Raw genomic sequence first — 13,775 nt, 5'->3', positions numbered from 1 at the left:
TGGTGCGTTAAGGACGCAGCTATAAGTTAGAGCGAGAAAGAAGGTCGCTGTCCGATGCGGTAGTGTGTTAAGGCTTTAAAAAAAATTGTCAGTTGCCATATAAAGAATTTAAAAAATTACTGATAGCAGTTTGTTTAAAACGCCGTTACGTCATCAAGGTCACGTGACAGTTTGGAGCGTTTAGGCGCGAAATTTAAACACGAAACTTATTATACATGTTTTTTTATTCAAAATTAATGAATATATTTTTTTAATATTTTTTTCTGTAATTATTACGTGTCTATCTACAAAATGAAACCAGTTCCAAAAAATTGTCAACATCCCTATTGAAAACTGTATGGGAATGAGGTCTGTAGTGGTATAAGAGAATATTCTCTTTGAAAAGCGCAATAGTCTAAATTAGGATGTTCCTAAAAACAAGTCAATAATTTCCAGCTTTTTCACTACTACAGGCATAGAATTAGATTGAGTGCGGAATCGATGTCTGTGACTACAGGCACAGAATAAGTAATAGTATTATCATACTACAGGGGACGCGGGATTTTTTTCCCAGTAGTTACCACGTGAGAAAAATATTCCTATAGTTTGTCAAAGGACTGTCTCATTTCAAACATAGACAGAGAATCATACTATAGCTGGTCAACCAAATCTTGTCAGTAAAAAAAGGCGCAAAATTCAAAATTTCTATGGGACGATATCCCTTCGCGCCTACATTTTTCAAATTTGCCGCCTTTTTCTACTGTCAAGATCTGGTTGACCAAGTATATTTTTGTCTACACTAGTACTAGCAGCCAAAAGAAAAAGATGAGTATAGTTTTTTTTGTTCTTATTTACTGACAATTTGGTTTGACCAACTATAGTTGCATATAAAATATAGATGCTATACTCATCCTTTTCTTTTGGGTGCTAGTACTAGTGTAAGACAAAGATAGTATGACTCTCCCTGTCTATGCTTGAAATAAGACAGACCTTTGACACACTTTAAAAGCGGCACCACGAAAGTCTACAACTGCCTTATGTTTTCATGCGTGACATTGTCTATGAATTAAAAAGAAAACATGGACTTACGTATGGCAACACTAGAAGGTTACTTGCATTATTTATTGTATAAAGTATAATACGCTAATAAAATATATTTATACACTTATAATAATACATAAATATTATATTTATACTATTCTATAATAATATGAAAAATCAATAAATCAAAAAGAATTTAGAATTTGTCATTTCACCTATGGCAGATTTTGTATCTGGCCATTCTACTTGAAAATATTTGACACAAAAAAAGTATAATTACAAATGGCGTTTACGTAGAATAGACAGATGTGTTCACGGCCACGATGGGCGATGATTCTTTGATATTACGAGAAGATGGTTATATACGTATGAACTTTCCTGTTACTTCTTTAACGTATCACAGTAACTTGAACATAATTTTGGTGAAGACTGATGTTGGTGGTGTACACGTTTTGGATGTCAATTCTGGTGTGATTCTTCAGTCGTCCTGCCTATCAGCGGGTAAGTCACGATTTTAGATGCTTGTCATGTCTAATACAGTATATTCCATAATTTTCCGTCTATTGCTTTCGTATAACGAGGAATTTGAATAAGAATTACAGCACATTGCATTCATTTACGCGTTAGGATTGTTCTGAGGTGCCCTACATTGTTTCGGCTGACAGCTCTTTATAAACAATAATTGGTGCGTCGAGATTACTTGAGTATTTGGTAAATTGCAGATGATGGGGGTACGCTTGGAGTGGAGTACGCGTCGGGGGCTGACAGGGTGTTCGTATGGGACAGCAGTGGCGTGGGAGCCCGGACGGATTACAATGGAGTCCTGCTGCTGCACACGGCGCTCCAGCGCCCGCTACCGTCTTCGCAGCCGGATAAAATAATAAGAATTGAACTTGTGCTCTCTGAGGTATGTACAAATTTTGTGAACATCTTTGTGTTAAAGGTTTAGGGCACTGAGTAGTACTTGACAGATTATCTAACCTTAAACAGTATCTAGTTACCTCTATATCGTAAATATCTATAGATAAATATCAAATCATAGTAAATCTATCCTGAATTTTAACTGTTATACACTTATTTTTCAACAATCTTGGGCACCAAATCTTGGGTACTTAATTTGACAAGCATCAACACATAAATGGTTAAGAAGGCATTATTATAACATTTTTCGCATGTACTGTTTAAGATCTATGCCTATGTAGAATATGCATGTAGGTTGTATAGATACACAAAGGCCGTTGAGAAGCGACAGTGAAAAAGATGGTTAGAACAAACAAATATGTAGTTTACATAATGCTGTCCTTACAAGTGGGTTAAATATTATAGATGTCCAAATGAGCAGCAGTACATAGTGAATGAAGTGTCCAAATAGACCTATATGGTACATGTGACTCAGTGTGTAGACACATACATATGTTGTATAAAAAACATTGAAAATCAGAATTTTGTTATCTTTCTCTCCATGACTCTTGGATATGTGAGCGATAGAGAGAGATAGAGAATGAAGAATGTGGATTATAAAACAGAAATGCCCAGTTCTAGAGATACAAAACCATATCAGTCGGTCTAGCATGAGTTGCGTTCTCGCGTGCGACTCCATAGTCTCCATACTTGAAGTCGCGTGCGAGAACGCAACTCATGCTAGACCGCCAGAGACATTGTTTAATGTGCGGTGTAAAAATGTACCATCAACAAGATCTTTAGGTGGCAGACGTCACTTTAAAATTGTTCAAATACACATTCCTGCTGTGGGACTTTGCCAGACGAAGGGATTATAAACAACCTAAGAAATGTGTTGTATGGTTAACTGTAGGTATATATTATTCGGAAACACTAATTGACTTCTACATGTTTTACCCAAACAAAAGATAACTGTCTTATCACAAATTTATGTTTGTGGTTTTAGGTATACAATACAACACTGGAATTGTATAGTTTTTTTTTGCATTAGAAATTAGGTAACAATCTTGACTTTTTTTAAAACAGTAACTATTACTTATGAAAGCACTAGTTACTAATTTTTAAAAACGTGTTTAAATTAAAAGACATGTCAAGAGTTACAATTCATCAACAAAAAAAATTTGCTAAAAATTTCAGTTTTAAAAATACATTTATTGCCAACTGTAGTTGCAACAAAAAGTTTTATGTGGCTACTATCACAGTAGTAGTAGTAGTAGTAGTACTAGTAGAGAGTAGTTTAAGGTGTATTCGGGTATTTCCGAATGAACGAATAGTGGCGGATAATTCCGAATACTACAACGGAATATGAGTGATTTTACAATGATTTTCGGAATTACCCGAATAAACCTTATTACTGACCATTCTTCATAATAATTAAGTTTTAAAATTAGTACGATTACGATTTTTAGGGCTACTACTCATGACAATTATGCTTATGTTGGTTAGAGTTGAAAGTGAAATTTTAGGGGTGCATTATGTTAAGTTACAGTAAATTATATGAGAAAGTAAATATGACAGGTAAAAAGACAAAAAAGCTACACATTTTGTAGGAAGGTTCATTTATTGGCATATTTTTTTGTTAAGTGTTGGCATCTTCTTGCGTAATACAGAAATGACAGAAATTAATCATCTAATTACTCATGTCACAGCCTATACTTGAGTGGTCACTCGTAAACATGCCTCTATTACCTCGCGTGATATAGTCGTTGTAAAACAAAATACAATGTATAACTATGCCGTGTTTCATTGTTATAAAACGGACTATTCATTGCTTATGGTATCTAGGTCCGTAGGACATAACATTACATCTATTATGTATGTACTTAACCTAATTTAGAATGGACTAAATCCAGGTAAAGTAGGTTGAAATTTTTGTTACTATAAAGAATAAAAATCAAGGGGCACGCGACGTAAAAAAGGATGGGAACCGATGGCAATAAAATAATTACATTAAATGTCTTAATACAATTCTACTATATCAAACCTCCAGTTCATTTTGATTTGCCGATATTGATGATTCAAATGCCATTTTTTGTGAGATATTAATTTTATTTATTGCACGGGTGACATTTGTTACATTTTACAAAGGTTTTTTTTATACGAAAAATAAATCGTAAATGTAATATATAATATCACAGAATACATAATAGGACTACGTACAGAATTTTTACAAAACCGATATTTGACAGAAAACAGTCCCTCATGTTGCATCCTGTTTCCCCAACGCTACGACACGTAATAATTCTCGCTCTGTAAAGTCTAGAGAGCCTAGGCTTATCGCAGTCTAGACTCTATACTAGGAGGCTCGGCTCCTAACAATCGAGTGATAGGTAAATTACAGTCATTACAGCCCTTACACAACTTTGAGAACAAATCAAATTATTTTATTAAATATTTTGTTTTGGGTTGCTTGCCCTTAGACTTAGAGTTGATCAAAGACGCCTAGTCTTAGTAAGAAGGCATATAGTCGAGAAATTGGGACCGGTTCCACCGTGGCGGGGTGGCCTAGGGGTTCAAGTAGCCCCGATTGCTAAAGACGCCGGTTCGAATCCGGCTTTCACCACTGGAGGGCTTTAATATAATATGACATCTATTTCAGTTTACAATACCTAGTCCTTGTTAAAATATTTTTTATAGAACAGTCATTATCCTTTCGTTTGTTCCAGGCCGTCCTCCTGTACCAGTGCCTGCAGAGTTTGGACGTGCACTCCATCGAGGGCCTCACTGACTTCATCAATGAGCTCAAGAACTCCATTGATGCTGAACCGGCCAGGAAAGGAGTTAAGGCGCAAAAGGTAATCATCATCATCATATATTTAAGAGTAAGACCCTTGTCGGTGGAGCAATTTCCATGTTTGGCGGTCTTCTGCCTTCTCTTTGACAGCCTGATACGACACGACGTTAAGTTTTTCCTTTATTTGATTCGTGTATGTTAAGGTAATGCTTGATTTAAATTTGGCTGAAGCTGGAATGCAGCCGAGTTGCTTCATATAAAACATCTTGGAACTCCGAGAGATCTCCCCAAGGTCCTACTCAACATCAAAAGTTTTGATAGGTTCCTTGAGGAATTGGGCTTGCAGGACTAGCCTACCCTCGCACCCCCGTCACCCAAAAATAGGCGCTAGTCGTCGGGTTGCGAAAAACTGCCCGTGCTACAATACAGTGACCTAAATTTATGTCCATTTAATAAATTACCAACAACTGATATGTTATTTTTATTTAGATTGAAAGTGGAGCAGGTTAGGCAAGCTGTTTCTCCATAGCTTTAACAGAGCCTCGCTCTGTGGATTTGACAGTACTTATCAGTCTTATCAGTATGTTACCACAACATATCCTCAGAAACTGGTATATGATAATTACATTTAAACTATCATGAGTCATACTGGCATTAATATAAAAATAAATCGGTTATACTCGCGTTCTAATTGTGACTCATGTAACTTTATCTTAATTCCACTAGGAGTCCCGATAGTGTATTCTGGGAATCCCGCGTAATTATATCGTAATATCTGGTGAGTCCCAAAATGGACTCTGATTGATGGAATTATGGGTGATTTTCGTAATTAGGTACCTGACATTCGGAACAATTTCCGTACATACACTATATTATAACAATAAGCCTTTCCGTTCCATATAAAATACTAATATTATCTTACTTTCCAGTGGAGCACAGTCACAATATGTCTCCCCCAGTCCACACTCCGGCTGGTCACCACCGGTGTAGTCCAAGAGCTCAAAGGCCAGAACCGGAGGATCCCTGCCCTGGCCATCGCTTCTGCGGTGGGGCAGCGGGCCAATGAGCTGATGCCGTGCTCCAGGGATGAGGAGTCGAGGGCACTGATGTACTCTGAGGCTGAGCGCAAGGAGACCTTCAAGCGGTGGCCTCATATGGATTACAAGTGAGTTAATTTTATTTGTAGTAGGGTAAGGACTCAAAAGCTAGAACTGGGGGATCTCTGCCCAGGCTATTGCTTCTGCGGTGGGACAACCAGCAACCAGCCAATGATTTGATGCCATGCTCCAGGGATGAAGACTATGACCTGAATAGTAATCTAGTTATGGACTAAAAATATCATCTTCTGAATTTAAACTGCTGTGAGACATACTAACATTGAATAATTTTACGGTTTAGACTCACTTGTTTTAAGTCACTCGCGCGACATGTTTCGGAGAGGAGACCTAGTCCTTTCTCAAGCACTAACAGTGCGAGCAGCGTTCACGACGGCGGTGTATCGCGTCCTGCGGCACGCCGCGTCGCGCGTTGCGCGCGCGCCGAGAAAGCCGGTTGGGGGAGGTCTTCCGCTGTCATTGTAGGCGGGCATAAAGTGTCATTCAATAGAACTTGCTAACTATGTAAACAAACCGCCATACTAAAATTGACACTGAATGTCAATTTACTAGTAACTTTTGTTTACATAGTTGGCAAGTTCTATCGAATGACACTTTAGTGGTGTGTTTGGGCTTTGGTCACCTAACACTTGTAGCGATACACAGCACGAGCACGAGTGACTTAAAATAAGTGAGTCTAAACCGTAAAATTATTCAATATCATCTTCTGGTTACAGTCTATAATATATCTCTATTATCTATATCTATCATATCTCTATAAAATATCTCTTTGGTCAAGAAAATGAAGGAAATGCGGAAGGTACTTATTCAAACTATGAAATCCAAAAAGGTGTCTATAACATGGTTATTAATAGCTTCAAGGAAAAACATATTCTTGTTAATGGTAAATTGGTAACTGTGGATAAAATACAAAGGAAAAAATTTATTTATTTTTTATTAGGAAAATTATAATTACGCATATAACAATAATACTGTTTAGAATTTCACAATTTGTTCTTACTGGATTTTCTTCTTCTAGGACAAGTTCTATACATTTTTTATACCTGTGTGTTACGAGATATAGATGCTTCTCTGTCCTCAGTCGTAAAACTGGGCATCAAACTGTAATGATATCCCTTCTGATAGTTAAAATTAAAGCTTATTTTGACGCCAAACTGGTAATTACAAAAATCATTTCCAATCGTTCAGCTAACTTTCGATCAAGTCTTAATAACAGTTTTGAATGATTCACGGTTAGTTTCACTCATAGACTAGGAATCCTCTAGACGGAGTTTAGAGCAATTATTTCATGAAACCGATGCTGCCAAAAATACGGGGGTGCGGGGGGACGAGGTGAGCGAATCCCGTGCCGTGATTGGTCCGTTCAAAGACACGGACCAATCACGGCACGGGATTGACTCGAAGATGGAGTAAAAATACCGTATAAGTGGCAGAGGGGGTAGCGTTACTGTGCTCAGTCTAGAGGATGTCTTGTCTGTGGTTTCACTAGATTTATATAAACGAATGAGGGTAGACCGAGCGCGGCGAAAGCAATACTAAAGGTAATCACGGTTTATATCCCGGTCTATATAATGAAAAAAATGAAAATGAAATGAAAAAATGAAATTCTATTCTTCCAGATGGGCGCTCCCCGCACGCATGGCCCAAGCCGGCTTCTACCACCAACCCTCCCCCAGCGGGGATGACCGCGCAATGTGCTTCACGTGCATGGTGTGCCTCGTCTGCTGGGAGAAGTCCGACGAGCCCTGGGTCGAGCACGAGCGGCACTCCCCCAACTGTCCGTTCGTGCGCGGCGAGTACACGCACAACGTGCCTATATCGGTCAGTATCTCTAGTAGTCCGACGGTTAGATGTTGAAAAATTACTTGTGTGGTTTATTTCATTAGTCATTACTAGCGACCCGCCCGCACGGGTTAACAAATTGTCGGAGCTGTTATTGAGGAACAGCTCAGCTGAGGGGTTTGACTCTTCAAGAAAACTCCTGCTTCACGTTAACTTATTATAATTCGCTTTTTACAATAGTTTAGGTATCGAGTAGGTATGTACATATGAGACGGTAGTCAAGAGCCGTGTGTGGTATCCGCGGTGAGTGCTCGCCGCGGTCGTGACGTCATCATCCTCCGCAGCTCTCACCCCTACATAAACCTTCCTCTTGACACTCTGTCTATTAAAAAAAAAAACCGCATCTAAATCCGTTGCGTAGTTTTAAAGATCTAAGCATACATAGGAACAGACAGACAGCGGGAAGCGACTTTGTTTTATACTATGTAATGATACTTGTCGCAATACCAACTGGCGACTGAGATCATAATGCTATCTCCTTTATCCTTGTTAAGACCAACCAAGAGTGAAAGACATGGCATTATGACCTGACTCGCCACTTAGTCTTGCGGCAAGTACAGGCAACCAGGTTCACTAATATGGACAGAAAAAGTTATATGGTACATGTTTTATTTTTTGTTTTGTGGCAAATACCTTTATTCTGATTTTCAGACCAAACAAGTTAGAGCTAAAACAAGTTTAGTTAAGAATTAAAAATGGTTTTTCCCCATTGGTTAGGATTAAGGATAACCAAGTTACATAATTTACGTTATTATAACTGTAGGCAGATTTAGTTTATCTGCCTTTTAAATACAGTGAAACCTGGTTAATTGACACCTGGATAAATGCAAAACCTCAATAATTGCAACCAAAGGTCCGGTCCCGGTCCCTTGAGACCAAAAGGCCTCTATAATTGAAATTTTGGAACCTCTATAATTGCAATTCAGATTTAATTGCTTTTCGGAATTTTGCCTCTGTAATTGACCACATTGCAACTAAGACCTCTATAATTGACACTGCTAAAAAAATCAGTTATTTTAGCTCTTCTCATTACCTCTATTATTGAAACAAATCTTACTTATTACCTCTGTAATTGAAAGAATGTACCTAGACTTGTAGAGAGCAGAAACAATATTTTAATAGCAATGATAATTTTATTTTAAATCTTCATCCGGAAGTCAATTTATTTATTGGCTATCTATCATAGAGTGTAGTAGGTGAAATAGTTTTGATTAAATCAAAAACATAATATGCTTTTTACATTCCAATTAAACTTCCTTCTACAATTCAAGGGATTATTTTAAAAACCCAAATGACTGTAAGAAAATAAAGTAGTAATTAATGTAGTGTAAAAGTGCAAGTTACATAATATAGCTATAGACCAGAAACCCAGAATTTAAACTTGTAAATCTTCTTTCAATTGTTATTTGCACCTCCATAAAAGCAATTTGTCAGAACGCAACCTCTATTACCTAATGAGAACCTCTATAATTGACACAACGATTTTTTTAACCTCGTTAATTGGCACGACCTGCTTAATTGAAAAACCTGGTTCTTAACCTAAACTCTTAATTGAAAAATTGCCGGTCCTCTGAGATTGCAATTATCCAGGTTTCACTGTAATAGTCCTACCTAGGCAGGAGATTCATTCCTGTGTTTTTCTAGTAACCGGGTTTAAAATGAAAATTTATTTTCAGGTAACGAATGCCACAGCGTGCGCGGTGCCCAGTCCAAACGTGACCATAGTCTCCAGAGGCAACACAGGCGAACTTATCGCCACTGGTTCTGTGGAAGGCAAAGTCAACATCTGGAAGTTCGACTGCGGTCTCAAGCTGGTCAAATTCATACACCTTTCCCCGTACGACTCCATCTTTAGTGGGATACTGTCTACAGATTGCAATAAAGTGTGGTCGGCCAGTTTGGAGAAGGATTCCTGTAAGTAGACCTTTATTTTTTTTTATTAGTATCGTGGCCCTGTGAATTCATCATCTGACTTCCCCTCTTTCTTTGCACTAAGATTGTGGAAGCTTTGTTTTGGTATTACAGTATTTACAGTTGATAAAACCTACGGGAACACCCAAATATTCCGAAATATGTTTTTCCGACTTTCATAACCTCGATTTTCATAATCCCGATTTTTTATATGTCCGCAATATCGAAATTACGACTTTGAAAACCACGAAAGAAGAAAATCACGACTGTGCTATTTCCGAATACTTAAAATCCGATTTTCATATGGACGAAAGCTTAAAGTTCCGATTTAGAAAAAATCCGAAAATATTTTTTCCGAATTTGTCTATTCCGAAAAATCATTGACCGATCGGAAATAAAGTAATTCGGTATTCAGAAATTGGATCTTTTGTAAACTCGGAATAATAAATTCGTGATTTTTAAAATAAGACTTAAACGCACTTTTTTAAAGTCTAACTAACCAAAATCCGAATCGGAGCACCCCACTATCCACGTGGTCTTGTCTGTCCTACCCCTAGAGTGTATGTAAAAAGCCGGAGGCGCGGAGGGGAAGCAGCCCTCGCCTCCGCAGTCGGCGACCAGCCTCAGCCGCTTCGGCTCACATTGTGCTATGCGCTTTGCTACCCAAGGGCGAAGGGGCTGCTTTGCCCGTAGCGCCGGAGCAGATGCGGAGCACGAAACTATAAATTCGGAATTAAAAAAATGGGGATATTTAAAATACGAGTCACGTAAATCGGAATTCAAATTTTCGGAATAATGGTGTTTCGGAAATCGTCATTTCATAAATCGTAAATGTTAAATTCGGTGTTTATCACTATCGGAATTTTTATATTCGGAATTATGTGGTTCGGAATTTTTAAAAATCGTCTTTTTTGCTATTCGGAAATATACACTTTCGTGATTTTCATCGTTCGTAATTACGACAGTCGGAGTTTTGATGGGTCGAACATTTAAAAAAACGGAATAATAAAATTCGGCATAAAATATTTCGGAATTATGTAGTGTACCCAAAACCTACCTATTTGGACAAGAAATTCCGCACAAGAAATAAAATGACTAAATTTTAGTGCTTTGGTTATTATTTTTCAAGTCCTCATAAATTTCCTCAAAGTTACCTTAGAAATTAACCAATTGCTTATGTTGTTTCAGCGACCTACATCCTGGAGCTCACAGCAATGGCGTTCGTCGGCATGACTTCACAACAAGAGACATACCCACAAGCACAAAACACAGAAACAGGCATAGGCGAAAAAGAGACCAGTAACAACAAGTCCAAACCCTCACTCATCTGTGCTGTCACCATCACCAGGACAAATAATATTCCATCAGACCAACCTATAAAGGAGGAGGATTCCAGCAAAGCACTCTTCGACTCAGGAGCACCAGATAAATTCAAAGAGAGCGTCCAAGCAATGAACGATCAGAACGAAGCCAAAAGCAACCTGTCACCTATAAACAAAATGCTCTTCCTACTAACGTACGATATACACAGTTCCTTAGCAGGCTCTATAACAACAGTCGTCCACACATCTAACAGCAGCGGAAATTCCAAACCGGGTGTCAGTAAGAAAGTTTGCACGGTCGCTCGAACGGACGACGCCAACATATACGACGAAATATACTTCCATTATTCGGACGAGGACACGGAGCTTCCCCAGTGCACTAGTCTCTTGGACGAGCAGATCAGCAATGTGATCAATCTTAACGCTTCTTCTAGTAAGGAGGACTCGAAAATGTGGGAACCGAAGAAGATCTTCTTAACGAAACATTACAAGTTGTTACCGCCGCCGCCGCCCACAGTTCTACTGCCAGAACTACCCGAGTCGGGACAGGGTAGCATGCTAGACTTTGTAGGCAAGATATCGCAGTTGAAGAGTTGGAAGAGCGGAAATTTAGACTCTGTTGGGACTAAGCTGGCCGACCAGACGGATGCGGTCTTGCAGCAAGCAGACCCCATCACACATTATCTCAATATGAACGGCCCGTTGGAGATCTCAGACCTCAAATGGTATGAAGGCGGAGAGGGTACAGAAAAGATTAAAGTTACCACGTTCGGTGGCAGCAAAGTCGGCACTCAGACTGCAGTGAGCAATAGCAATAACGACGGATTCGACAGCGACCCGCCGCAAGAGGAAGTCGTCTCCCAAGGCATCGCCGTCCAGTGCTTAAGTCTTCCAGGTTTCAAGCTCAACCTTAGAGATGACTCCAAAGTCACACATTTACTACCAACAGAAGACAAGGAGCATTTACTAGCAGTTATCTCCAGCATCGATCCAGAAAAGGTCAGAGCGGAGGAGGAAACCGACCATGACGGCGACACCAAAATGGATGTCGATGACGCCACAGAGCAACCGGACAAGGCAGATGACAAATCTGACGTGAAAGCATACTTCATACTGTTTAAAATAAACAGCAACACTTCCATTTTCACTCTAGAAGACAATCCTGTAAATATGATGGAGCTGCCTTACGGAGAAAGTCCTGTAGACTTATGTTTGCTGCCTATTGACAAGCACGAACAGTACTCCTTCGCCGCTGTGGGCGTAGACGGTAGCCTTAGACTGTATGCTCTGCCTTCCTTCAAAATGCTCTCAGAGAAGCGAGCTCCTAAGGGCCAGTTCACATCAGTAGCGTACTGCGCCTCAGTCGAACGGCTTAGCGTGTCAACGAAGCACGGAATGATATATTTCTACGCACTGAATAATGGTGAGAAGGATTCGACTGGCGATATTGACGAAGACGAGTTCGCCAACATAGACTTTGAGATGCTTCATAAACAACCTAGAGATGAGACGGTAGGGGCCACTCCCGCGCCTGTTATGTTGGCTAACAAGACTGAACTAGATATGAGCGATCTAGAAACTATGACTACACTAATAGGGTCATTCGGTCATGCGAACACTACGGTACCTTACAGTGCGGTCGTGCCTGGGTTCTGGTGTGAGCTGTCACCGGCGCAGCGCTCGCGTTCTGACCATCAGAACAACCGGACTTGGCGCTTACAAAACACGTCTTCCACTTGGGACGAACACGTTTTAGAGCTCACTCTACCTTACAGTGTCTCTTTAGCTCATATAGAATTTGGATTCACACTACACTCGTCATGTTCCGCGAACTTACCTATAATCCAAGTGACGCTTTTGAAACAGAACTTGCACGGAATTGGTTATAAGAAGGACGCGTCTTTCGGCCACCGATCGGAGTCGCCGGTATTTTTCCCGACTGTTGACGCGGATATGTCTTCGAATTTAGAGAACCCTGTGAATAGCGAGGAGTACTTGCAAGCCCATAACGCTGAGATCCTCGCAGGCCCGCTGCTACTATCCTCTGGCTTGGACTTGACGCAACAATCTGGGACTTTAATACTGACCAGTCCTAGATTATACAGGGCTCGAGGCAGAACGTTTTTGATCCACATTAAAACCTTATTCGACCCAGCGAAAGACATGAGCAAGGGCTCGATAAAATCGGGAGAAAGCAGCTCGAAAAAGTCCAGCTTTATCGGTTGCGATTGGTTACACCAAATCTCGCTAACAGTTCGCTCCAGTCCTCACACTGACGTTCCTTTGGAGCGTCAGCAGCGCATTGCCATGCTTGAATCCAACAGCTTCCTAGACACATTATGCGAGATAGCAGTAAGCAGAGATGATAGTGAGAAGAGAAAGTTAGCTTTAGACATACTCATTTGGGTGATCTCGATAAGACTGCAGAGACTCAGGCTGGCCAAGACTGACAAAGGCAAAGACAAGGACGCTCAGACTCCCGTGGAGATTCAGCAGTTGGAGTGTGTTAAGATTATTGAGAAACACACCGATGCTTTGATCAAGAACTGCATTTTGTGCGGAAATAGGAGCTTTGCTAAGAAGTGTGTGAAGATCATCCTTATCACCAGCGAGTAAGTTATGCATTTCTTAATTAATGTAATATCTGTAAAAAACTAACTCATAAGTATGTATGTACCAAGTAATAATTGACAGCAGCTACGCAGAATAGTTATTTACGATACAAGTGCGGAAAAGAGGAAATTCGAAACCAGTGGCGATAGATTTAAAACACGACCGAAGGGAGTGTTTTAAATCGACACGAGTTGCGTATTTAACTAATTACCTATTCGCACGCGTATCGTACAACGTTTTACAGTACATATGCCCCTC

At 39.8% G+C, this 13,775-nt stretch overlaps 1 protein-coding gene across 1 annotated transcript in view; it reads left to right on the top strand.

The window, feature by feature from the left end:
• The first annotated feature begins 1,101 nt into the window (after positions 1 to 1,101).
• The window catches only part of LOC134655742 (baculoviral IAP repeat-containing protein 6), a 96,618-nt gene continuing 83,944 nt past the window's right edge, over positions 1,102 to 13,775 (top strand). Inside the window, exons 1-7 of the mRNA XM_063511208.1 lie at positions 1,102 to 1,521; positions 1,743 to 1,927; positions 4,647 to 4,775; positions 5,644 to 5,879; positions 7,449 to 7,650; positions 9,348 to 9,585; positions 10,771 to 13,516. Of these exons, the coding sequence (XP_063367278.1) occupies positions 1,344 to 1,521; positions 1,743 to 1,927; positions 4,647 to 4,775; positions 5,644 to 5,879; positions 7,449 to 7,650; positions 9,348 to 9,585; positions 10,771 to 13,516 (3,914 nt within the window). The 5' untranslated portion in view covers positions 1,102 to 1,343. The remainder of the gene's footprint in view (positions 1,522 to 1,742; positions 1,928 to 4,646; positions 4,776 to 5,643; positions 5,880 to 7,448; positions 7,651 to 9,347; positions 9,586 to 10,770; positions 13,517 to 13,775) is intronic.

This window comes from Cydia amplana, chromosome 17 (assembly GCF_948474715.1).
Source record: "Cydia amplana chromosome 17, ilCydAmpl1.1, whole genome shotgun sequence".
Classification (NCBI taxonomy): Eukaryota; Metazoa; Arthropoda; class Insecta; order Lepidoptera; family Tortricidae; genus Cydia; species Cydia amplana.
Note: the sequence above shows the minus strand (reverse complement) of the source record. Positions and strands in the feature narration are given on the sequence as shown.